The 24,727-nt window shown below is 43.1% G+C and overlaps 2 protein-coding genes across 2 annotated transcripts in view; one reads left to right on the top strand and one right to left on the bottom strand.

Annotated features, from left to right (window-relative positions):
- Positions 1–22,059, top strand: part of LOC133557349 (serine/threonine-protein kinase 10-like) — a 128,210-nt gene extending 106,151 nt beyond the window's left edge. The window contains exon 19 of the transcript XR_009807751.1: positions 21,580–22,059. The gene's annotated coding sequence lies outside the window, so the exon portion shown is untranslated. The remainder of the gene's footprint in view (positions 1–21,579) is intronic.
- LOC133557341 (collagen alpha-1(XVII) chain-like) overlaps positions 1–24,727 on the bottom strand; it is a 73,530-nt gene that overhangs the window by 35,633 nt on the left and 13,170 nt on the right. The window contains exons 2-24 of the mRNA XM_061907740.1: positions 24,030–24,381; positions 23,871–23,918; positions 23,738–23,791; positions 20,313–20,360; positions 19,751–20,218; positions 19,506–19,622; positions 17,869–17,940; positions 17,710–17,790; positions 17,472–17,552; positions 14,180–14,353; positions 14,023–14,103; positions 13,901–13,945; positions 10,224–10,352; positions 9,905–10,150; positions 9,784–9,822; positions 9,692–9,718; positions 9,587–9,613; positions 8,201–8,254; positions 7,939–8,025; positions 7,825–7,869; positions 7,596–7,646; positions 4,939–5,001; positions 867–902 (exon numbers count right to left, since the gene is read on the bottom strand). Coding sequence (XP_061763724.1) covers positions 867–902; positions 4,939–5,001; positions 7,596–7,646; positions 7,825–7,869; positions 7,939–8,025; positions 8,201–8,254; positions 9,587–9,613; positions 9,692–9,718; positions 9,784–9,822; positions 9,905–10,150; positions 10,224–10,352; positions 13,901–13,945; positions 14,023–14,103; positions 14,180–14,353; positions 17,472–17,552; positions 17,710–17,790; positions 17,869–17,940; positions 19,506–19,622; positions 19,751–20,218; positions 20,313–20,360; positions 23,738–23,791; positions 23,871–23,918; positions 24,030–24,273 — 2,317 coding nt within the window. The 5' untranslated portion in view covers positions 24,274–24,381. The remainder of the gene's footprint in view (positions 1–866; positions 903–4,938; positions 5,002–7,595; positions 7,647–7,824; positions 7,870–7,938; positions 8,026–8,200; positions 8,255–9,586; positions 9,614–9,691; positions 9,719–9,783; positions 9,823–9,904; positions 10,151–10,223; positions 10,353–13,900; positions 13,946–14,022; positions 14,104–14,179; positions 14,354–17,471; positions 17,553–17,709; positions 17,791–17,868; positions 17,941–19,505; positions 19,623–19,750; positions 20,219–20,312; positions 20,361–23,737; positions 23,792–23,870; positions 23,919–24,029; positions 24,382–24,727) is intronic.

Here is a 24,727-nt window from a genome sequence, read left to right as displayed (position 1 = left end):
GCACCTCTATTGTCGAGGCGGCTGATTGGAGCTGTGGCCGCAAGGTAGTCGGTGCCTGTCATGGCTGTGATCCTAGAACCCGTTGGTGGACACCGGCGGTGAGGGATGCCGTCAAGCTGAAGAAGGAGTCCTATCGGGTTATTTTGGTCATAGGACTCCGGAGGCAGCGGACAGGTACCGACAGGCCAAGCGGTGTGCAGCCTCAGCGACCACGGAGGCAAAGACTCGGACATGGGAGGAGTTCGGGGAAGTAATAGAAAACGACCTCCGGACGGCTTCAAAGCAGTGCACTGTCAACACCGTGTATGGTGGGGATGGTGTTCTGCTGACCTTGACTGCGGATGTTGTGGATCGGTGGAGGGAATACTTCAAAGACCTCCTCAATCCCACCAACTCCTAGAAGCAGTGCCTGGAGAATCAGTGGTGGGCTCTCCTATTTCTGCTGAGGTTGCTGAGGTAGTTAAAAAGCTCTTCGGTGGCAAGGCCTGGGGGTGGATGAGATTCCTTAAGGAACTCCGGGCAGGAACTCTGAATGCTGTGGGGCTGTCCTGGTTGACAAGCCTTTGCAGCATCTGGATTGGCAGACCGGGGTGGTGTTTCCTCTCTTTAAGAAGGGGAACCAGAAGGTGTGTTCCATGTATCGTGGGATCACACTCCTCAGCCTTCCCGGTAAGGTCTATTCAGGTGTAAAAGACATCTTAAGCTATTCAACACTCTACTGCCGTCTGGCGGATCAAGTGGATAGCGACCCAAATTTGACACGTTTCATGTGTCAGGTAAACCGTCACAAATTGGGCCATATAAATTCCCTTTTTACTGTAGTCTGCAGTCCTGTCTAGAAACCTGGTCAGGAGATAAGACAGTACCTTTAGCACCAGGCTGTCCTGGAACTCCAACGACACCTGCAGGGATGGGTAATTAGGGAGAATTAATACACATCAGAATCATTTAGAAAAGTATCCTTATTAATAATTACAGTAACTATAATGATGACTTTCCCAACGACAGATGGTTGATAAATTACTGCTGTCAGTTCATTTTTTGGGGGGTAAACAAGATTAAATTACACAGGTACAATTTCATTGTCAGAATGTCATTCATATACATGAAAATGTTTTTATTTTTTATGTTTTACTTAAATGCACGTTGTTTGCTCAAAACCTGGAAACAGTTTGACCTGAACTACAGTTAGGTTTATTTTGAAGTGAAATTTACCAGCAAGCACACCGGTCGGAGTCTCTTCACTCAGCTTTGCACGTATGCATGTGTGTAAAACACTCGTTTTGGGTACTGTAACTACCTGCCGTTAAGATAGAGTTTAATCTTGCATGAACATCAAACTATTTTTCATGCAAAATAGTTTGATGTTCATACAAGGTTAATACAACCATTTTTTGTGATTATTCACTAAAAACGGTGAGTACATTTTGCAAAACCCGAAACCAGTGAAGTTGGCATCATAAATAAAAACAGAATACATAGATTTGCAAATGCTTTTCAATTTATATTCAATTGAATAGACTGCAAAGACAAGATATTTTAATGTTCAAACTGAGAAACTTGGTTATTTTTTGCAAATATTAACTCATGGTATGGGGGTGTATTAGTGCCCAAGGCATGGGTAACTTATACGTCTGTGAAGGCACCATTAATGTTGAAAGGTACATACAGGTTTTGGAGCATTCCAAGCAACGTTATTATAGACGCCCCTGCTTATTTCGGGAAGACAATGCCAAGCCGCGTTCTGCACGTGTTACAACAGCGTGGCTTCGTAAAACGTGTAGACAATGATGAAAAAATAAGTCCATGTCAGAAAACCAACACATTTAGCTGAACTGCACCAATTTTATGAAGAGGAGTGGTCAAAAATTCAACCAGAACCTTGTGGATGGCTACCAAAAGTGCCTAATTGCAGTGAAACTTGCCAAGAGACATGTAACCAAATATTGCTCACATGTTCAGTAGACCCATAACAAATTCATAAAAGAACCAAACTTCATGAATGTTTTTTTTGTGACCAACAAGAGTGTGCTCCAATCACTCTATCACAAATAAATAAGAATTGTAGAAAGTATTGGAAACTTAAGACAGTCATAACATTATCTTCTTTACAAGTGTATGTTGGAGAAATACTATACAGGAACACATTTACACCCTACTGTGCATTTAAACCCCATCAACAGTGTACAAATCTGGCAATTTAAAAATAAATTAAAACGCATCGGCAATTGAATAAAACACACCGTAAATTTCTCTGCCTGGCTTATTCTGTCATGTTCTGTGGTCACATTTTGTTTCGTTATGTTCTGTTGGTTTAAAGGGGAACATTATCACAATTTCAAAAGGGTTAAAAACAATAAAAATCAGTTCCCAGTGGCTTGTTGTATTTTTTGAAGTTTTTTTCAAAATTTAACCGGTCCCGTAATATCCCTAAATAAAGCTTTAAAGTGCCTTATTTTCGCTATCTTCGAAACCACTATCCATTTCCCTGTGACGTCATACAGTGCTGCCAATACAAACAACATGGCGGTTACCACAGCAAGATATAGCGACATTAGCTCGGATTCAGACTCGGATTTCAGCGGCTTAAGCGATTCAACAGATTACGCATGTATTGAAACAGATGGTCGGAGTATGGAGGCAGAGAGCGAAAACGAAATTGAAGAAGAAATTGAAGCTATTGAGTGAATAGCTATTGACGCTATTCGGCCATAGCATGGGTGTACCTAATGAAGTGGCCCATAACTTGGCTGCCTTATTAGCATCGCCGGTAAAATGTGTGGACCAAACGATCAGGACTTTCGCATCTTGTGACACTGGAGCAACTTAAATCCGTCGATTGGTAAGTGTTTGTTTCGCATTAAATGTAGGTATTTAGTTTAAAATGTACATACAGCTAGCGTAAATAGCATGTTAGCATCGATTAGCGAAGCATGTTAGCACCGATTAGCTGGCAGTCATGCCGTGACCAAATATGTCTGATTACCACATAAGTCAACAACATCAACAAAACTCACCTTTGTGATTTCGTTGACTTAATTGTTGCAAATGCATCTGCAGGTTATCCATACATCTCTGTGCCATGTCTGCTTTAGCACCGCCGGTCAAATGTGAAGACACTTTGGTACATTCAATGGGGGTCTGGCGGCAGATTTCTTGCCAGTGGTGCAAGTTGAATCCCTCCCTGTTAGTGTTGTTACATCCTCCGACAACACACCGACGAGGCATGATGTCTCCAAGGTTCCCAAAAATAGTCAAAAAAATGGAAAATAACAGAGCTGAGACCCAGTGTTTGTAATGTGAAAATGAATATGGCGGGTGTGTTACCTCGGTGACGTCACGTTCTGACGTCATCGTTAAAAGACCGATAAACAGAAAGGCGTTTATTTGGCAAAATTCACCCATTTAGAGTTTGGAAATCTGTTAAAAAAATACATGGTCTTTTTTCTGCAACATCAAGGTATATATTGACGCTTGCATAGGTTTGGTGATAATGTTCCCCTTTAAGACTCTATTTAGTTCCTGTTTAAGCTCCATTTTGTCACAATGACGACCCATTAGTTCACCTGTACTCATTTGGACTCGCGCACCTGATTTGTTTAGGATTCACGCACCTTCGTTAATTATGTCACTATTATTTAAGCTTGTAGTTGCCAGGCAGTCGCTCCACTCATTTCCTTCCAAGTAAGTTTTGTTTATTCATGTCACGTTTAGCGAGTCTTTTGTTTCATATCCATAGTTTTGGCTTTTGTGGTAGTTTTTGTTTTTTAGCCAAGTTTGTTCTCCGCCTTGCGCGCGCCTTTAGTTTGCACTTTTTTTTTATACATAAATTAAAATATGTCTTTACCTTCACACCATGTCCCGTCACTTTCCTCTGCATTCCAGGAAAACAAACCACACCATAGTACCCGTTTTGACATATTCAACTTCCGGTCAATAAAGTGTGATTCAAAGTGCACGCTTCTTAAATACATACTGCCTGCCCTGACCACATGATGGCGACAAATACACATGTCCATCCATCCATCCATTTTCTACCGCTTATTCCCTTTTGGGGTCGCGGGGGGTGCTGGTGCCTATCTCAGCTACAATCGGGCGAAAGGGGGGGTACACCCTGGACAAGTCGCCACCTCACAAATACACATGTAAGAATGTTATTTAAACGACAAGCAATAAACAAAATGAGTTTACAAATTTTAGTTATAACAGAACAGGTACTGTCAATAACTTGTGATCTGATTGGCTGTCGCAACTGTCTATCAACTGTATGTGTTCTTAAATTCATCCGCTAACAACCCGGGTGAGTATCCAATCACAGGGTGCGTAAATGTCACGTTAAACGTAAGGCCAGCTCAAAGGCCTTACTGACAACAACTCTGGATCTGATTGGCTATCGCAACTGTATATCAACTGTATGTACCCGTTCACTTACAGTGCACAGACGCCCGCATTGTTGATTCTGAAGGCTTCCGGCAGATTTGGTATAGCATGCCAACATAAACTACATATCTGAATTCTGATTGGATACAAACACAAACTACAAACAATAGCACTGGAAGGAGCATAATATGACATGAAGAAAATATGAATACATTTAGATATTTAAGGAAAGTAAATACAAAATTAATTTTATCTTTAATTATGATCAGGATTTTTGGTTATGTTAGGCCACAATCCTTATATAAGTAATGTGGATGTCGGGCAAAAATCGCAAAAAAAAAAGCACAATTTTTCCTTAAAAATGCTTAACCTCAGCAACTAAATACACAGTGCACTTGTATGCACGTAGAAAAGGGCCTGTCTGTAATTTGTGGCGAATTGACTTTTCAGTAAAAACATGGCCGTGGCACACGTTTTGATAGAAAATAACGCATTTAAGATGCCGTGCGATGGAATATTTTTATAGTCGGGGAATATATGAAAAACATTTCTCCTCACCTGGACTTCCTTTGGAGCCCTTTGGTCCAGCAGGGCCCGGGAGCCCATCAAGTCCTGGCATACCTTTAAAACATGAACCCATTAGTCAACAAATACCTGAACTTTCAACAACAGTCGAGCTTAGTGGCTCCCTGAACCTCTTTCAGATGTGTGAAAAAGGAAAAAGATGAAGAAAAAAAAAGTTTTTTTTGTTTTGATATGGTTTCTGTAGGAGGACAAACATGACACAAACCTTCCTAATGGTTAAAAATCCCACTGATTATGTTATACATGCTTCACTGATGAGATTATTTGGCAAGCACCGTTTTGTCCTACTAATTTCAGTGGTCCTTGAACTCACCGTTGTTTGTTTACATGTAGAACTTTCTCCGATGCTGCCACGGAAAGACCTGTTTTATGCCACTGCTTTGTCTCATTTGGTCCACCAAACATTTTATGCTGCGCGTGAAAGCACAAAGGTGAGCTTCGTTGATATGCAGGAATGCTTATCAGGCATATTCGGTCAATCCATGACTGCAAGCTAATCGATGCTAACATGCTATTTAGGCTAGCTGTATGTACATATTGCATCATTATGCCTCATTTGTAGGTATATTTGAGCTCATTTAATTTCCTTCACTGACGTATTTGTGTGTTTAATTTATATTTACATGTCTTATGACACAATATTTGCTGCATTTATCATAATTGTTTGTGTGCCATGTTATTCCAGACCACAGCAAACGTTACCAAGCTTGCAAAGATTATAATAAATCCATTAGAAGAACGTTAATTTGAGATACAAGTTGTGGAGGGGGCGTGATCTGCGGGCCTGACGCGGAGCAGGATGTGTAAGGACAGGCCTCGAAGACAGCGGCAGATGAGTAGATTGCCAAGCTGGGACTTGTTTTCTAGTCACCTGTCGCCCTTATTAGCAGCATTTGGTGCGAGACACGCGGTTGGAGTCAGAGCCAGGGAGGGACACACGTCCATAGACAAACGTATATTCCTGGAAAGCTAGCCACCCCTGGGTGTTTATGCAAAGTAGAAAGACTTTAGTCAAACTGTCCACCGGACTCCCGAAGATCTGTCGGCCAGGAGAACCCCACATAGGAGGGAAACCTCACACAAATAGAAGCATTTAAATCCCATCTTAAAACTAATTTGTATATACTAGCCTTTAAATAGACCCCTTTTTTAGACCAGTGGATCTGCCGTTTTCTTTTCTTTTCTCTTCTGCCCAAATAACTCTTGTGGAAGGGGAGGGGGAGCGGGGCTCAGGTCCGGTGGCCATGGATGAAATGCTGGCTGTCCAGAGTCGGGACCCGGGGTGGACCGCTCGCCTGGGCATCGGTTGGGGACATCTCTGCGCCGCTGACCCGTCTCTGCTTGGGATGGTCTCCTGCTGGCCCCACTACGGACTGGACTCTCACTATTATGTTAAATCCACTATAGACTTGACTTTCGCAATATTATGTTAGACCCACTCGAAGTCCATTGCATCCGGTCTACCCTTCAAGGTTTCTCATAGTCATCCAAATTGACGTCCCACTGGGTTGTGAGTTTTTCCTTGTCCTTTTGTGGGCTCTGAACCGAAGATGTCATTGTGGCGTGTGCAGCCCTTTGAGGCACTTTGTGATTTAGGGCTATAAAAATAAACATTGATTGATTGATTTACAAGTATTTTGTGTTACCCCTCGAGCGCATGCGGCTGCCTGTTCTTCAGTGCGCGCCTCTGGACACACCCATGTGCGCCCCTCTCCGGCTCACTCATCAATCAACACACCTAATCCTGATGAGGGCGCCGCACACTACTTAAACCAGCGCTTCCTGCGTTCCAGTGCCAGAACTCAGCCGTCTGTATCGTACAGAAAGCCCACATGTCTCTAGCTCCTCTTCATGTGCATTCTCGCTCCTCTGTGCTCATCGTCTCGTGTCCTGTTTCGTCGCCCCGCAGTATGCCTCTTTTCCCTGGATTTGAGCTGTGTCTTGTTTCCCCGGACTTTCCCTGGATCTCTTGCTGCCTCCCCAGAGCTCGACCTCTCGCCTGCCCACGGACCCTGACGTCTCTCTCTTGCCCTAGACCTCTCGCCTGCCCACAGAGCCTGACGTCTCTCTCTTGCCCTCAACCTCTCTCGCCTGCCCACGGAGCCTGACGTCTCTCTCTTGCCCTCGACCTCCTGCCTGCCCACGGAGCCTGACGTCTCTCTCTTGCCCTCGACCTCTTGCCTGCCCATGGACTTCCAAGCCAGCCTCGCCTTCTTCGGACTTCCACATTCCTCTCAACACGTACCTTGCCGATAGACGCATCACATGGTCTCAAACCAAGTCTTTTGTTTAAATACACACGTCATTTCATCCTGATAATTAATACGCCAAAGGATAAACAACACCCCTGCCTCTGTGCCGTCTTCTCCCTCCCGTACCGTTACATTTTGAGTTACAAGGTCCGTCACGGAACCAATTAAACCCGCAGAGCCAAAATACCTCTTTAGTCGCTCAATATATTCTGTATGACATCAATATTCCTAAGTTCTCTTCTGTTTGTTTTTAAAGATGCCTGCGTTTGTTACTTGATATTGACCGCAAATACATATATACCTTCATATGCTGGTTTGTGCACGGACTGTTCTGTATACAATATAAATCCTATGTCAATGCAAGATAATCGATATTACCTTTACTACGGATTCCAGAATCCCCTTTTGAACCCTTTAGACCAGGAACACCTGTTGAGAACAAATTGTAATAAGGGTATCATTTCTAAATATGTCAGCTGTCAATTCATCCCGTACATCGGCCGCCACAAATTAATTTGGATCGTCATATACAATATGAATATTGTGCTACCTGCGGCAGTATGCATCATAACTACTCGATCAGGCCAAGCACGGCCTTCAACCATACCTTTCTGACCCATGAGTCCAGGAACACCTGGTTCACCCGGTGATCCTATAAATATCAGATTGAAGTCTTAAAAACTGATCAACTCCAGGAAAGAAAACGTTCGACACGTTTTACCTTTTTCGCCCTTTTGTCCGAAACCTGGTGGTCCAGGTTCTCCACGAGGGCCAGTTTTCCCTTCGAGTCCTGGAAAGCCGTCCACACCTGGTTCACCGTTTTACAGAGAAGATTTAATCATTGTGTCATTCACAGAAACTTATGATCTATCACTAATGCGAAGCATAACAGCGAGAGCCACAGTGTACAACAAAATATTTGTTTTCTAGCTATGAAGGCAAACTTGGCGATGCATTTCATTAGACTGTTAACATTTCTTTACCTGAAGCTCCCTTCGCACCGCTTGGTCCTTCTGTTCCAGCTGGACCAGGAAGACCTGAGGAAATAACATATGTGTACACTCACTGGTCCCTTTAGCAGGTGTACCTCTTTAATTCAATATTTTAATCCAGCCGCTCTGTGGAACTTTCAAACTCCATCCATAAATCTTATTCTGCTTATTCAAGGTCAGGTTGTGGGGGTAGCAACCCAGGCAAAGAAGCCCAGACTTCCATCCTTTCTGCTACTTTGTCTTGCAACTCCTGGGGGATCTTAAGGCATTCCCAGACCAGCGTCGGTCTACCCAGTAGCCTCCTACAGTCAACCGTAGTCTGAAAACCCCTCCAGGGGGGAGTCCGAAGGGCAATCGGTTTAGATGACTGAACCACATTATCTGAGTCCTCTCGACAAGGGAAACAACCCTATATCTGAGGGAGAGCCTCGCCACCATACGGTGGAGAGTCAGTGTGGCCACTTGTACCCACGATCTTATTAATTTTAATTCTTCACCATGACGGACTGATGTACAGTCCACATCAATGCAAATACTGCACTGATCCGCATCCTGACCAGACGCCCGAACAACCTCATCTGACTCCTCTCGATGTGGAGGAGCACTGTCTTTACTTTGAGATCCTCCCGGATGACAGAGCTTCTCACCCTATCTCTAAGAGAGAACCCCGCCACCTGGCGGAGGAAACTAATTTCGGCCGCTTGTACCCGTGATCTTGTCCTTTCGGTCATAACCCGAAGCTCATGACCATAGGTGGGGATGGGAACGAAGATTGACCGGTAAATTGAGAGCTTTGCCTTCCGGCTCAGCTACTTTTTCACCACAACAGATCGATACAGCGTCCGCATTACTGAAGACGCTGCACTGATCCGCCTGTCGATCTCACGATCCACTCTTCCCTCCCACAAGACAGATGTACTTGAACTCCTTCACTTGGGGCAAGATCTTTTCCCCAACCCGGAGATGGCACTCCACCCTTTTCCAGGCGAGAACCATGTACTCGGACTTGTAAGTGCTGATTCTCATCCCAGTTGCTTCACAGTCTGTTGTGAACCGATCCAGTGAGAGCTGAAGATCCTGGCCAGATGAAACCATCAGGAACACATCATCTGCAAAAAGTAGAGACCTAATCCTGCAGCCACCAAACCGGATCCCCTCGACTGCGCATAGAACTTCTGTCCATAAAAGTTATGAACAGAATCGGTGACAAAGGGCAGCTTGGGCGGAGTCCAATCCTCACTGGGAATGGCTCTGACTTATGCCATCAATGTATTTTAACTTGAAACTTATACATGGTATATACATTGCTTGATAAAATATCAATTCAAATTAAAAATAATAAAACATAAAAAAATGAGCGACACTGTGTCTTCTTACCTGGCATACCAGGGAATCCACTATCACCTGTAAGATATTTATTAAATGTTTATCGATAGTGTATCAAATAATCAAGACATATATTGAGACTGATTAAAGTTTTACCTTTTAGCCCGAGAAGGCCTGCATCCCCTGTGAAAAAAATTATTAATGTGGTAAAAATTTAACGATACTATGAATATGAGTTCTGCAAAAACCTTTAATTCCAGGGTCGCCTTTAGTTCCCTTTATTGAGGCTGAAAAAAAAAGATTTGCTGAATTCATCAAAAGATGACCCCATTTGAGCAGATGACAACAGTCAATTTGGGAATTTCTGACCTCTAAATGCATCAGAGCGGAGTTCAGATTGGACCAACTGCTGGACTGTTTTCTGCAGATCCTCAGATCCCCCTGCTAAACCAATGCCATTATCATAACTGGACCTGGAGTAACTCCTGTCAGTGTATTTGGACTCCAGGGGGTTGTCAATGTTGACCCCAGAGAGGCGACTGGACCTCGCCGACGCAGTGCCAGTGATGGCCTCCAGAGCATCAACTCGCTTCCTGAGACGTTTCACTTCTTCACCTGAGAGACCGGAGAGATGAGACTGAGACACGCTTGGCACACGGAAACGAAAAAGATGAAGATCTTCTCTTACTCAGGGCGATGAGTCCGAAGAGGAGACCGAGGAGGAAGAGCAGGCTGAGCAGGAGGCCCAGCAGCCACTTCCACCAGCTGCAGCGGCAGCAGCGGCTCAGACCGAAGCAGGGGGCATCGTTGCACATGTCTGAAAGTAAAGACTTTTTCAAGTTCATTTCAATTTTGATGAAAGTTAATAGACAAAATGCGAGCAGCACGATTTAGTACTGGTTAGCCTCACAGTCTGGATTCAAATAGTTCCTCTACCCTGCAATTATGCATGTTCCAAATGAGAGGATAAGGGCCGAAAGGAATTTCGAAGTCAGGCACAAGACATTGATACAACATTGATTAGACATTTTCACTGCTGGACTCAAGAAAGAGGTTCCGCAGCCTCCGTAGCAGAACCTCCAGGTTCTGTAACAGCTTCTTCCCTCAGGCCATAAGACTCTTGAACGCATCATAATAATCCCCTCAATTCCCCCCAAAAAACAGATTATCTTGCTGGAATATAAAGACAATATAACATACATCCCTAAACGTGGGTGCATATGGAAAAGTGTGATATATTTGTCTGTACAGTAATCTATTTATTTATATATGCACCTTTACAAGCTGGACTCCAACCTGCTGCTGACCTTCTACCGCTCATCCATTGAGAGCCTGCCGACATACTGTATCGCAGCATGGTACGGCAGCTGCACCGCTGCAGACAGGGAGAGGCTCCAGAGAGTGGTAAAGGCGGCACAGCGGATGGTCGGCTGCCCTCTCCCCGCCCTGACAGACATTTACACCTCCCGCTGCCTCAGCAGAGCTAATTCTTTTTATATCTGCACTTTATGGCATTTTTTATCCTGCACTACAACAAGCTAATGCAACAAAATTTTGGTCTTATCTGTACTGTAAAGTTCAAATTTGAATGACAATAAAGTAAGTCTAAGTCTACATGCATGTCATTTGAAACTGACTTCTAAACAATGTGGCAAAATAGTCGTGTATGTAAACTTAGACGTGTTGTTCAACAGTCCGGGTCTGCATTGTGGTATTTTAGGCATCATATTGTCCCTTACATTTTCAATTGGATACAGGTCTGGACTACAGGCAGGCCAGTCTAGTACCCGCACTCTTTTAATATGAAGCCACACTGTTGTAACACGTGGCTTGGCATTGTCTTGCTGAAATAAGCAGGCGCGTCCATGATAACGTTGCTTGGATGTCAACATATATTGCTCCAAAACCTGTATGTACCTTTCAGCATTAATGGTGCCTTCACAGATGTGTAAGTTACCCATGCCTTGGGCACTAATACACCCCCATACCATCACAGATGCTGGCTTTTGAACTTTGCGCCTATAACTATCCGGATGGTTCTCTTCCTCTTCGGTCCGAAGGACACGACATCCACAGTTTCCAAAAACAATTTGAAATCTGGACTCATCAGACCACAAAACACTTTTTCCACTCTGCATCAGTCCATCTTAGATGAGCTCAGGCCCAGCGAAGCCGACGGCTTGTCTGGGTGTTGTTGATAAGTGGCTTTCGCTTTGCATAGTAGAGTTTTGACTTGCACTTACAGATGCAGCGACAAACTTTAGTTACTGACAGTGGTTTTCTGGAGTGTTCCTGAGCCCATGTGGTGATATCCTTTACGTGCTGATGTCGCTTTTTGATGCAGTACCGCCTGAGGTGTCGAAGCTCCGTAATATCATTGCTTACGTGCAGTGATTTCTCCAGATTCTCTGAACCTTTTGATGATATTACAGACCGTAGATGGTGAAATCCTTAAATTCCTTGCAATAGCTGGTTGAGAAATGTTGTTCTTAAGCAAGTTGCTCACACATTTGTTCACAAAGTGGTGACTCTCGCCCCATCCTTGTTTGTGAACGACTGAGCATTTCATGGAAGCTCCTTTTATACCCAATCATGGAACCCACCTGTTCCCAATTAGCCTGTTCACCTGCGGGATGTCCCAAATAAGTGTTTGATGAGCATCCCTCAACTTTCTCAGTCCTTGTTGCCACTCATGCCAGCTTTTTTGAAACACGTTGCCGGCATCAATTTCCAAATGAGCTAATATTTGCAAAAAATAACTAGGTTTTCCAGTTCAAACGTTAAGTATCTTGTCTTTGGAGTATATTCAATTGAATATAGGTTGGAAAGGATTTGCAAAGTATTGGATTGTGTTTTTATTTACAATTTACACAACTTCACTGATTTTGGGGTTTGTACAACAAGCCTACTTGTGTATTTATCTCCTGACCACGTTTCTCCACAGGACTGCAGTCTACAATAGGAAGGAAATTCGCATGGCCCCATTTGTGATGGTTCACCTGACACATGAAACGTGACGAATTTGGGTGGGGGTGCGCTATCCACTTTAACCGCCAGACGGCAGTGGAGTGTTGAATAGCTTAAGATGTCTTTTGTGGCAATTCCACCTTTAACCACACTGCAAAAAGTCAGTGTTTAAAAACAAGAAAAAATATATAGAAATTAGGTGTATTTTTTTTTTTAATTAAGCAAAATTATCTGCCAATAGAACAAGAAAATTTGGCTTGTCAAGACTTTCCAAAACAAGTAAAATTAGCTAACCTCAATGAACCCAAAAATACCTTAAAATGAGTATATTCTCACTAATAACCAGTGTACTTTTCTTGGTAGAAAAAAAAAAGAGACCTTTTTGCTCAATATGTTGAAAAATATTTTTAAATTAAGCAAATGCTAGTGCCATTATCTTGACGTAATGATATGCGCTCGGCATCATGATTTTTTTTTTTTCCATGCTTGAAGTAAGAAATGATTACTTTTAAAAAGTAGTTTTAAACTTGTGAGTGTTGATGACACAGCTTTGCATCAGTTGATATTCTAGTTTCAAGCATGTTTTACTCAATCTTACAGAGACCAAAACCCTTAAAACTGTCACGGCTCAGACTCCTGCCAACACCGCTCATCTGTTTGTGCGCTCAAGTGAAAGCACCTCGGGACATGCCCACGGCCGCACCCTGCAGCATCCACCAGCTGCAACCATTCACCGGTAATCAGCACACCTGCCGGTGATGATCAAGCTTTCTTCTCAAGCCTGAACAACCTGCCATCGCTCGCCGCAGTATCGTCTTCAGTTTGCATTCAACCTCCGTTCCCGTGTTTGACGTTTCTGTGTGTCTCGTCATTCATCGTCGTCGTTCCCCTGCTTCTCGGACTGCCCCCTTGGATCTCGACCTCCCGCTTGGAAACGGATCTTGTCTCTTCGCTCCTGCTCTGGATCATCTGCCTGCCCGAAGGACTTCCGTGTTCTTTTGCTCTCACCAACATTTACGGTAAAACCCTCCAGTTAAATATTACACATAGTCTTACACCATACACACTCCTGGATCTAGTTCACACTTCATTTCCTTAGTTTATATTGATATTGTTTGATTATTATATATATGGTTAATATATAATAAATCTACAGAGCTAAATCACTCTCTAGTGTCTGTTGCTGTCATCTTCCTCAGTTAACCATAACAAAAACAAGTACAACTCTAACATAAAATCTGCTAAGTGAGAAGAATGATCTTATCAGACAGAAAATAAGCAAATATCACCCTTATTTGAGATATTTAATCTTACTTAGATTTCAGTTTTTGCAGTGTGGACATTTGCCTTCTTCTTTACAGTTTCTTTACAGTTTTGTCAGACAGAATTTTACTTTACCTGCACAGCCAGCATCCTCTTTTGAGGACATCTTGAAGGCCGCCCCTGCATGGAAAATAGAACGGCATTGATGAAAAACCATAAATAATTTGGGTGATCAATAATGCAAAGGTTTGAACTACCTGAAGTGTCTCTGTCGTCATGCATTGTCGCGGCTGCAAATTTGCGTTTCTCTCTCAACAGTGAGTCATCCGAGTACTCCACTGTAGAATAAAATGAGTCGCACTGTAATTTCCATCTCTGTATTTTGGCAGGCTTGCGGTAAGTCTCAGGTTGTACCAGTGGACGATCTGGCAGACGTGGCGGAAGCCGCGGACACAAACTGCTTGCCCGTGTCTTTAGTCGTGACCAGTCGTTCGGTTTCCTTCTTGACAGGAACGTTTTCCTTCTCTGTCATGGTAAACTTGAAATCTTTGCTGAAAGACTCGTCTGCGGAGGGGCTGCTGGGCCGCACTGCAACCCGAACACAATGACGTAAAATAGTAAAATTGTCGACTAAAATCACACTTGCCGACCTTGAGACCTCCGAATTCGGGAGATTTTGGAAATACTTGAATTTCAGTGTTCATTTATTTACATGTATACACACACATAACACTCCTCTACTCATTGTGGTATTTGAACAGGCCCAGGCAATTATTTTGACTTGGGGGCCACATTTAGAGAAAACAAATGTGTATGGGGGCCAGTAACACTAATACAAAACCTCACAATAATATCTGATTGAATGCTAAAAAACTTTACGACAAACTGCCTTAAAAACGTAATGTAATTTTACATTTTTCTATGAACGGTAAAACACTGAATATTGACAAAATATGAATGTCACACTCCTTGTCAATCGACGCATTTTAGAATCAAGTGAAATGCAACAAAAATGCTACAAACAGTGAAATATGAACGCGAAGGGTACACCTACAATCTGATACATCACTAAGCTTTAGAACTTTGTTATGAATATATCCTTCCGATGCTGTGGAAACGCTTCCCACCCACACGGCCTGGTTCCTCGTCTGAACTGCTGTGACGTACATGACCATAGCAACTAATTTGATGACCATAGTAACTAATTAGATGACCATAGTAACTGGTATATCATCCATAAATATATATTCCAACCATTGAAATACTTTGTATAGTTGAAGACTTAGAAAACATGACTGCACATCATAATGGCAGCTATACTTTCCATCTTAAAGATCTAAAAAAAAAATATTTGGGAAGGCCCGGCGGGCCTGATTGAAAAGCTTAACGTGCCCCCCCGGGCCTTAATCTGCCCAGGTCTGTATTTGAAAGTGAATTGCTTTGCAGCCAGTAGCAAAGCCTTTGAAGGAGCATAGGTATGGGCAGCATCTGTGAAATTTAATTTGCAGGAAAAAGGAGTGAGTTTAGGGTTGAATTGTCCATCCTCGTTCTATTCTCTGTCAATATCCGTTTTTTGGATATTACTACTTGCCGTAGTTTTAGAGCAATGCATGATGGGATCCCGGATGTTGCGGGTCAGTGTATTAACGTGCTGGCTGGAATAAACAAGCTGAGAAATAGATCCGTGCCTGGCTACTTTACGGGTTATAGATAAACCTGTGGATAATGGAGACATATATAATAGTCTCCTTCTTGTTTTGTGTGCAGTTGTGCACTCTCCAAAAAGCCGTAAATGTTATAACGTGACTGGGCTGGAGGAAAAGTGGACGTGACGACAGGTCCGGTTGGAAATCGGGAGAAATTCTGGGAGAATGGTTGAGATTTCCGGGAGAGGCACTGAAATTTGGGAGTCTCACGGAAAATTTGAGAGGTGACTAAAATGGATATTAATATTTGTCGCCAACAGCGTTTTTGAAAATTACTTTAAAAAAAGTAATTAACTAGAGTTTTTCGTTACTTTTTCAAAAAAAGTAATTGAATTACCTACGGAAATACTCTTAAATAAATGCAGGTAATGACTAGAGGAAGTAGTGTTGTCCGGATAGCAATATTTTGGATTTTTTTTTTATACTATCCTAAATAAAGGGGGCCACAAAAAATAGCATTATTGGCATTTTAACAAAAAATCTTACCGTACATTAAACATATGTTTATTATTTACAGCCCAAGACCAGACTTAAAACCAGGGGGGACTGGGCTTTCTCTGTGGTCGGCCCTAAGCTCTGGAGCACTCTGCCCCTCCAAGTTCCAACTGCTGCCCAAGACCAGACTTAAAACCAGGGGAGACAGGGGCCTTCTCTGTGGTCGGCCCCAAGCTCAGGAACACTCTGCCCCTCCATGTTTCAACTGCTCCTACAGTGGAGTGTTATAAGTCTTGTCTTAAGACCAACTCTTATTCTTTGGCTTTTAACACTGCGTGAGTTGTGTGGTCCTCTGCTGTCCTTTCTGTTTTTAAAATTTTGATTTATTGTTTTAATTGGTTTTATCCTTTAAAAACATTTTTAATCATATTTATTTTTATATTGTTTCTATATTTATTTATTGATTAATTTTTTTTTGTTTTTCTTTGTTTTTTATTCAGTCATTGGTGGAGCTAAGGATAATATTTTGATGTTGACGGCTTTGCAGAAAGTTGGTAGAGTGGCTGTGGCAGCAATCTGAGGGTTACTGGTTCAATCCCCACCTTCTACCATCCTAGTCAAGACCGTTGTGTCCTTGGGCAAGACACTTCACCCTTGCCCCTGATGGGTCCTGATGAGCGCTTTGCTTGGCAGGTCCCGCCGTCAGTGTGTGAATGTGTGAGTGAATGGGCGAATGTGGAAAAACTGTCAAAGCGCTTTGGGCTCCTTAAAAAGGGGTAGAAAAGCGCTATACAAGTACAACCATTTACCATTTACCGTTTAATATTGTTGTGCAGCACTTTGGAAACATTTCTGTCGTGTTTTGTGGTCACGTTCTGTTTTGTTTTGGATTCATTGGGCACTCTTGTTTGTTTTGTCACCATGCTAACCCATCAGTTTCCACCTATTATGTGTTCACGGCTCACGCACCTGATTTGTCTGGACTCACGCACCTGTCAGCACTGCACCTATTTAAGCCTGTAGTTGCCAGGCAGTTGCCAGGCAGTTAGCCTGGCGACATCACCCTCTACCATTCTCTACACACCCTTGCTCCATGCTGATGATCCATGCTCTTTTTTCTTTTCCCGTAAGTGTTGTTATTCATGCCATAGTTTGCAAAGTTTTGTTTTATGTCCATAGTTTATGTTGTAGTCATAGTTTTGTTTCATAGCCAAGTTTCTGTACCTCCTCTGTGAGCGCCTTTCGTTTTTTCCTTTTTTGAGTTAGAATTAAAATATGTCGCTACCTTCACATTGTGTCCGGTCCAGTTGCTTTGCACCACGGGAAAACAAACCTCCCCAAAGTCCACGCCTTGGCAATTTCTGTTGTTTAACTGTGCTATAATTCACATTTAAACATCAATACTCAACATCACAATCCAATCCACTCTAAAGTGGATTGGATTGGATTAATCCAAGTCGACTAATTGCTACGGCACATGATAGCCATCAAAATAGTTGTGAGTTGCAGCCTTAGCTCACTGTAGAATTGGGGTGAGTGGCGAACAAATCCTGACCAAGTCTTACCTGCGGTTGTGGTTGTGGTTGTGCTAATTACAGGGCTGGGGCTGGGGCTGGGGACGGAGACGTTTTTCTGCACACCGTAACCTGTGACAAAAAAAAAAAAAAACACACATAAAAGGTGATAGAAGAAAAAATGTCCCCTTTTAAAAAACTGCAAAAAATCATATCTGTCCTTTGAGACTCTTGTGATTCAAGGCTGTATGATTAAAGGTGGATTGGAGTTTGGCCTTCAGTGATTTACCGACTGGTGTGGTGGTTCCGACGGGAGAGAAGACAGGAGGACTGGGGCCGGTCAGGTTATTCTGAACACCGTACTTTGTCCCTAATGTAAAGCATAAAACCAGAGGCTGAACACATCCGGACAGGGTTAGAACGACGACGTATCGTCCTAGAGACTCACCAGTACTGTTGACTGATAGTCCACCGTGCATCGGGGACGAGCTGAGGCTGATATTTTTCTGAACTCCCCCACCTGTTAATATCAAAAACGAATAACGCAGACTGTTAAGATACCAAAACACACAATGACGCTCACTGTCTTTTATTGTCTTATTTTATGTTGATGGTGATTTGCGATACCACTGATTTTCTTTCCAATACCAAATAAAAGTCAGGCTAGTATCGGCATACTTGCCAACCTTGAGACCTCCGAATTTGGGAGATCGGAGGTCTTGAGGTGGGCGAGGTTTGGTGGTAGTGGGGAGGGTGTATATTGTAGCTTACCGAAAGAGTTAGTGCTGCAAGGGGTTCTGGGTATTTGTTCTGTTTATGTTGTGTTACGGTGCAGATGTTTTCCTGAAATGTGTTTGTCATTCTTGTTTGGGGTGGGTTCGCAGTGTGGCGCATAATTTTAACAGTGTTAAAGTTGTTTATACGGCCACCCTACTGTGACCTGTATGTCGGTCGACCAAGCATGCATTGCATTCACTTGTGTGTGTGTAAAAGACTGTCCGGCACGCGGCTCGTATGGAGGAAAAGCGGACGTAATGGCAGGTTGTAGTGAACGCTAAAGGCAGTGCCCATAAGGCACGCCCCCAAAATTGTTGTCCGGGTGGAAATCGGGAGAAATTCGGGAGAATGGTTTTTCGGGCGGGGCACTAAAATTCGGGAGTCTCCCGGGAAAATCGGTAGGGTTGGCAAGTATGAGTATCGGCAATACTGATCCGATACGGACACGTTGTGCAACTATACCCCGCCCCCCATGTTTACCTGTATGTCATCTTTTTTGTAAGGGTTCGCTGGAAGCCGGCAGACCCGTCAGCAATCCTGTTCTGTCTCCCTGTAATGTTTGTCTGATCTTGAATGGGATTGTGCTGAAAATTGTAATTTTCCTGAAGGAACTCTCCTGACGGAATAAATAAAGTACTATCTAATCTAATCTAATCTATACCTAATGTGTCTGGTAAAATTTGTAAAAAGTAGTGTATTTCTAAAGTTACTGCTCTTGGAGAATCCTCTAAAAGAATATACTGTAAGAGCACAAGGCGGAAATAAATGATAGCATTATTCTGCACTGTATGTTTTATCTTCGTGGTGGGGGGCGTGTTTAGCGGGCAGGTGAGTAGATGGCCCAGCTGGGATTTGTTATCGAATCACCTGTCGGCCGTATTAGCAGCAGCCAGAACGAGAGACATGGTTGGAGTGACTGGTGAGTAGACGCATGAGACTGACAGACATTTTGCTATAAAGCAAAACCCTACCGCTATATGAGAATAAAAGACATGTTACCCAGACTACCGGGCCCACGAGAGCATATTTGTAGTCAGAAGAACCCACAATCTTGTTTAATTTTCAACCCTGTTTGTGGTGTCTCCAAATAGCTTACGATACAAGGATACACACACACTGGCTGTTTTAGAGTACTGAGTAAATCAGTTCAATTTCCAATATTTTTCTTAGATAAACAAAGTTTGCAATGGCTGTTGTGTTCCAATTCCATCCATTCTGGTATAGGCAATATCAATATTTCAGGCACAGTACAAAAAATAAAATTTTGTAGGATACTTAGACACCCTTGTGATAAAAATGTTGACTGACCTGATTGGTACATGTTAGAAGTTGTGTTTAGGTTGCTGGGGGATGTGTTGTAGCTGTAGCTGCTGTTAACACCTGCAGGCCATACGCCACCATAGAAGTCTGGAACTGTCGAGAGACCTGTCGTGCCCAAGAAGAGTTCATAGACATCAGCTCTCACTCATGTTGCAACTGTTAACCAATGATGGATATTTTGTATAGTTCTAGGGAAACGTCAAGATGACAGTAAAGCCATTGATTGTCTGAACCTGTAGTGGAGCTCTCAGTCACGATCCGTGTATCCATACTGGCCTTTCTGGGGGTGCCCAGTAAGTTTTTAGGTGACAGGATACTGCCGGTGCTCTCAGGCATGTTTCTTGTTTCCAAACTGACCTTGTTCGGAATTAGAAAAGCGTTGTTAGGAGACTGAATGGTGCTGGTGCTCCCGGACATGGTCCTGGTTGCTATGCCGGCGTTCTTGGGAACGAGAAGCGAGTTGTTGGGAGACTGAATAACACCGGTGCTCTCAGACATGGTCGTAGTTTCAAAACTGGTCTTCTTGGGAATGGGGAACGAGTTGTTCGGAGACTGAATGGCGCTGGTTGTCTCGGAGATGATCCTGGTTTCTACGGTGCCCTTCTTGGGGATGGGCAGCGAGTTGTTGGTGGACTGGAAAGCGCCGCTGCTTTCGGCCGTACTTCCTTTCAGCAAACGTTTCACATCACCCAGCTCTGTCCCTACAAAGCACAGTTGTCCGTCAAACAACTTACTTCACATACAAAAGCATCAACATTCTATTGGTCGTAGTTCGAAAAGAAGAGAGACACTCACAGCTTGCTGAAGGAGACGCACTCTGGAGCCTGGTTCGGATCTCACTCTCTAAAAGTGCAAACATATGAAATATAATTTTATTCTATCTACGCCTCTATACCATACCATTAATACCGTGCCATACTTAGTCAAGATCTATACATAACCACTGCCTCGAGTTCAGGTTTGGGTAGACATTAGTCAAGTTTGACCAACACCTGGGCGACGACAGTATGTAAGTGTGTTTTGAACCAACGTCCTGTTCTAGCCTCTCTGTTGGCAGGAATGATCCAATGTTGATGGGCCTGATCAACTAAGGTCCATACAACATGCTCTAAATAGAATGAGCAAACTATGTAATTGTTTGTACTAGTGTCAGAATAATTGTATCTAAGTTATCGCAAAACTTTGTGTTTCAATGAGTTCCCGGCGACCGGACGAAAGCTGTCTTTGATCCTTCCAAGCAGAAGGCTTGTGAAACTCCACTGTGTAGGAAGGGAAGTAACATGAAGGAGTTCTGTTTCTTTGATGTGTTGTAACCCACAGAAATATTTTGTCAAAGCGGAGAGGAAGCAGGATGAGACTCCCATCTAGGCGACATCTTCTTTGAACTGTTTTTTAACACAGGCGATGGCTGTTTACGACCCCCTTGCCTTAGAAACAACTGTTGCCATGTAATCAGGGAAAATCCAAATAAAGGAGGAGGCGTGCAATCTTTCGTCAGAGCGTGGAACACTGTACAAGGGTACAGGTGTACGCGTTTCTCCTCATTGAGCCAAAGTTAATTGTGTCCCTGTTTAATTCCTTGCTTCTTGTCTTGTTTAATAGATCAGTGTTTGAACCTGACAACTAGGGTTGACCCGATACCAATATCTTGGTATGGAAAATGGAAACTGTATTTCCATTTTGCAATTAGCCTATTAAGTCAGACTGACAAGAAATGTGATGAACATTTCCAAGCATTTACAAGCACTTCACCTAAAATTAAAGCATTTTTCAAACCTTGAAAACACAACATTAAAATCCAAGCATTTTCAAGGTTTTTAAGCACCCGCGCGAACCCTGGGCTAATAACTACAGTTTTCCCTTCACACTGTTTAAGGGTTAAAGGTTATGCTACAAACCCATTGTTTAAAAGAACAGAGGACAAATATTGAGGTAATAACAATGTATGATGACATGATAAATGTCAAAGCTCTAAGGTGTCACACCACGGTGAGGGATGTCTTGTTTTGGGTGTTTTTGTCTTATGGTTTTAATTTGAAAAGTAACTCTCCTCTCGTTTCAGGTCACTTGCCTTTCCTTTTGTGTCATCAGTCTGACGTCATCCCGGTTCTCCGATTGTTTCCAGCTGTTCCCTATTACCTTCATGTGTTTATAAGCTCGCTCCTTCCTTTGTTCTGTGCCAGATTGTCTCGTTTATTCGTGCTCTCTAGCGTCCATGTCTTTGTCCATGCCTTGCCTTGTCTTGTGCCTATGTCCCTTGATCCTGAACTCCTTTATGAGTATTTTGAGTTTTCCTTTCTTCCTCCTCAGCAGAGTGATTTTGATTATTTAGTTATTCAGCCGCAGTGGTAAGTTTCAGTTAAAAGTTTTTCATTCATTCCTCAACTTTTTGAGTGACTATTTTTGTTAAATACTTTATGAGATTAGGTAGTGTAGAAATTTTCATAGATGTTGTTTTGGTCCTCCTGTTGGAGCGTTTTTTGTTAAATACTGTTAATAGTTCGTCTTTACTTTTGTGTTTTCCTCCGTTCTGAGTGATTTTCGGTTGTTCCGTCTTTTTCTGGAACCTTTTCGCCGAGTAGTTTATTTTTGTGATTATAGATCATGTTTTTTCTTGACTTGGGAGGTAAAAGGAAATTGTCAAAATAAAAGCCTGTCTAAAGTCCCAACTCTGGATCTGAGTCCAAATCCTTTTATCAAAGCGTGACATAAGGTGTATCTGCCACCTGAGCCACGCTGCCCCTACCAAGTGTGACGACCAACCACATTCTGCCCTACGCTGCTGAGAGTTTTTTAAGTCGTTTATTAGGCTTTATGTCACGCAAATATGCGACATGGCTGGATCAAATATGTAAAAATGCTGTTTTGCGTTACTTCTCAAGGTTTCGTCACCATGCTCGGCTGTGGAAGCTCATGGTAGCAAATATATCGGTAAATTCTGTAGAATTTCAATGTTAACTTCCAACGTAGTCTCTCCAAAGTGACAACCGCCAGACAATTTTAGATGTAAATAAGTGAAGTGAATAGAATTATATTTATATAGCGCTTTTCTCTAGTGACTCAAAGCGCTTTACATAGTGAAACCCAATATCTAAGTTACATTTAAACCAGTGTGGTTGGCACTGGGAGCAGGTGGGTAAAGGACAACAACGGCAGTGACTAGGATGGCGGAGGCGGGAATTGAACCTGGAACCCTCAAGTTGCTGGCACGGCAGCTCTACCAACCGAGCTATGCCGCCCGGCATACATCGAACAGTTTTAAAATACCTGATCCCTACACACCGGAGCTCTTATAAAGCGCACAGCACCCTCACCACGTTCTACAGAGGCACTATAGAGAGTCGACTGACCAACAGCATCTCTGTCTGAACTGGAGTCTGCAGTGCCTCAGACTTGAAGTCTCTGCAGAGAGTAGTGAGGACGGCGGAAAAAAAATCATCAGGACTCCTCTTCGTCCTATCCGGGAAATCGCAAAAAGCCGCTGCCTGACCAGGGCTCCGAAAATCTGCAGAAACTCCTCCCACCCCACCAAGGACCGTTTTCACTGCTGGACTCTAGAAAGAGGTTCCGCAGCCTCTGTAACAGAACCTCCAGGTTCTGTAACAGCTTCTTCCCTCAGGCCATAAGACTATTAAACGCATCATATTAATCCGCTCAATTCCTCCCACTGGACTGTGCACCTTACCTCCTTTTGCACTATTTTTCTTTTCTTTCCTTCCTATGTTTTGCATATTTCTAGACTGTCCCACTGATACTGGAGTTGCTTTTAATCTCATTGTACCTGTGTGTAGTGAAAGGCATTCTATCTATTCTGTTCTCATTGCTCTGTTATCCTGCATTACAACGGAGGACGTCGTGACGCGGTGGAGAGAGTGGCCGTGCCAGCAACCTGAGGGTTCCTGGTTCAATCCCCACCTTCTACCGACCTGGTCACGTCCGTTGTGTCCTTGAGGAAGACACTTCACCCTTGCTCCTGATGGTTCGTGGTCAGGGCCTTGCATGGCAGCTCCCGGCATCAGTGTGTGAATGGGTGGTTGTGGAAATAGTGTCAAAGCGCTTTGAGTACCTTGAAGGTAGAAAAGCGCTATACAAGTATAACCCATTTACCATTTACAACAAGCTAATGCAACAAAATGTTGTTCTTATCTGTACTGTTAAGTTCAAATTTGAATGACGATAAAAGGAAGTCTAAGTTTAAGTTCTTTCAGTTGTCTGTTTACCTCGGCTGGGAATTCGCCCTCTAGTGGCAGAACCTGAAGTCGCCTTTGCGGAGCCTACAAAAAAAAAAGATTGATTGGCAGTCTAAAACATTGACAAGATTCTTCATCGGGTGATTCACTGTGACTCACTCACCATACTCCTTCCGGGAATACACCGGAGACGAGTCTGTACTTGAGCTCTCTGTAACACGACAACACCTTCAATGTCTTATTAAACCCTCAATTGATCATTTCTCCAAATAATTGACGTATCAACTGATAGTTCTCGGATCGAAATCCGACTGTGACAAACCTTCGAAAACCTCATTGTGAGCCGCTGACGAGCTGGTCAGGATCTTCCTGTCCTTCAAAACAGGAGAATAGGCCAACGCAGAGGACAAGCTTTTGTTTGCTTGCCCAGATCCTTCCGTAGTGTAGGTTTTGGTCACCGTAGAAATGGTCACAGTGCCGGGCCCTCCTTCTCTTGCGTCGTCTCCGAGAAGACTGACCAACCCAGAAGACCCTGACCCAGCCCTAAACCTGGCTCCTGAGGTCATCGTGGAGTAAAATGGCCACCCGATGATACGGCCGGAAAAGATTCTCTTACTGGTTTGTGCCGAACTGTTTTTTTTTTTTTTAAACCAGTGCAGACAGGAAACTATAACCTAGAGGGGAGAAGAAGATGCAAATCACGTTACGATTGATATTCACTGAGTATTACATTCTTTAAAACATTTATTCAGCATTTTTGAACTTTAGAAAGTTATATGGTTGAGACCGATAATGACAGCCAAAAAACATATAAATAGATGGGAAGTTCAAAAATTTTTATTTTGAAAATGTAATTTCGAACACACATTCACCATTAATGAGTTGCCTATTAACATGCAAATTAGTAACATATTGGCTCTTAATTAGTCATTATTAAGTACTTACTAATACTTTATTTTGCATGGCCTTAGTATACAACCAGTAAACCATTAACTAAGAGTCGTCCCTCAATAACCTCAG

The sequence above is a fragment of the Nerophis ophidion genome, linkage group LG01 (assembly GCF_033978795.1).
Source record: "Nerophis ophidion isolate RoL-2023_Sa linkage group LG01, RoL_Noph_v1.0, whole genome shotgun sequence".
NCBI lineage: Eukaryota > Metazoa > Chordata > Actinopteri > Syngnathiformes > Syngnathidae > Nerophis > Nerophis ophidion.
Note: the sequence above shows the minus strand (reverse complement) of the source record. Positions and strands in the feature narration are given on the sequence as shown.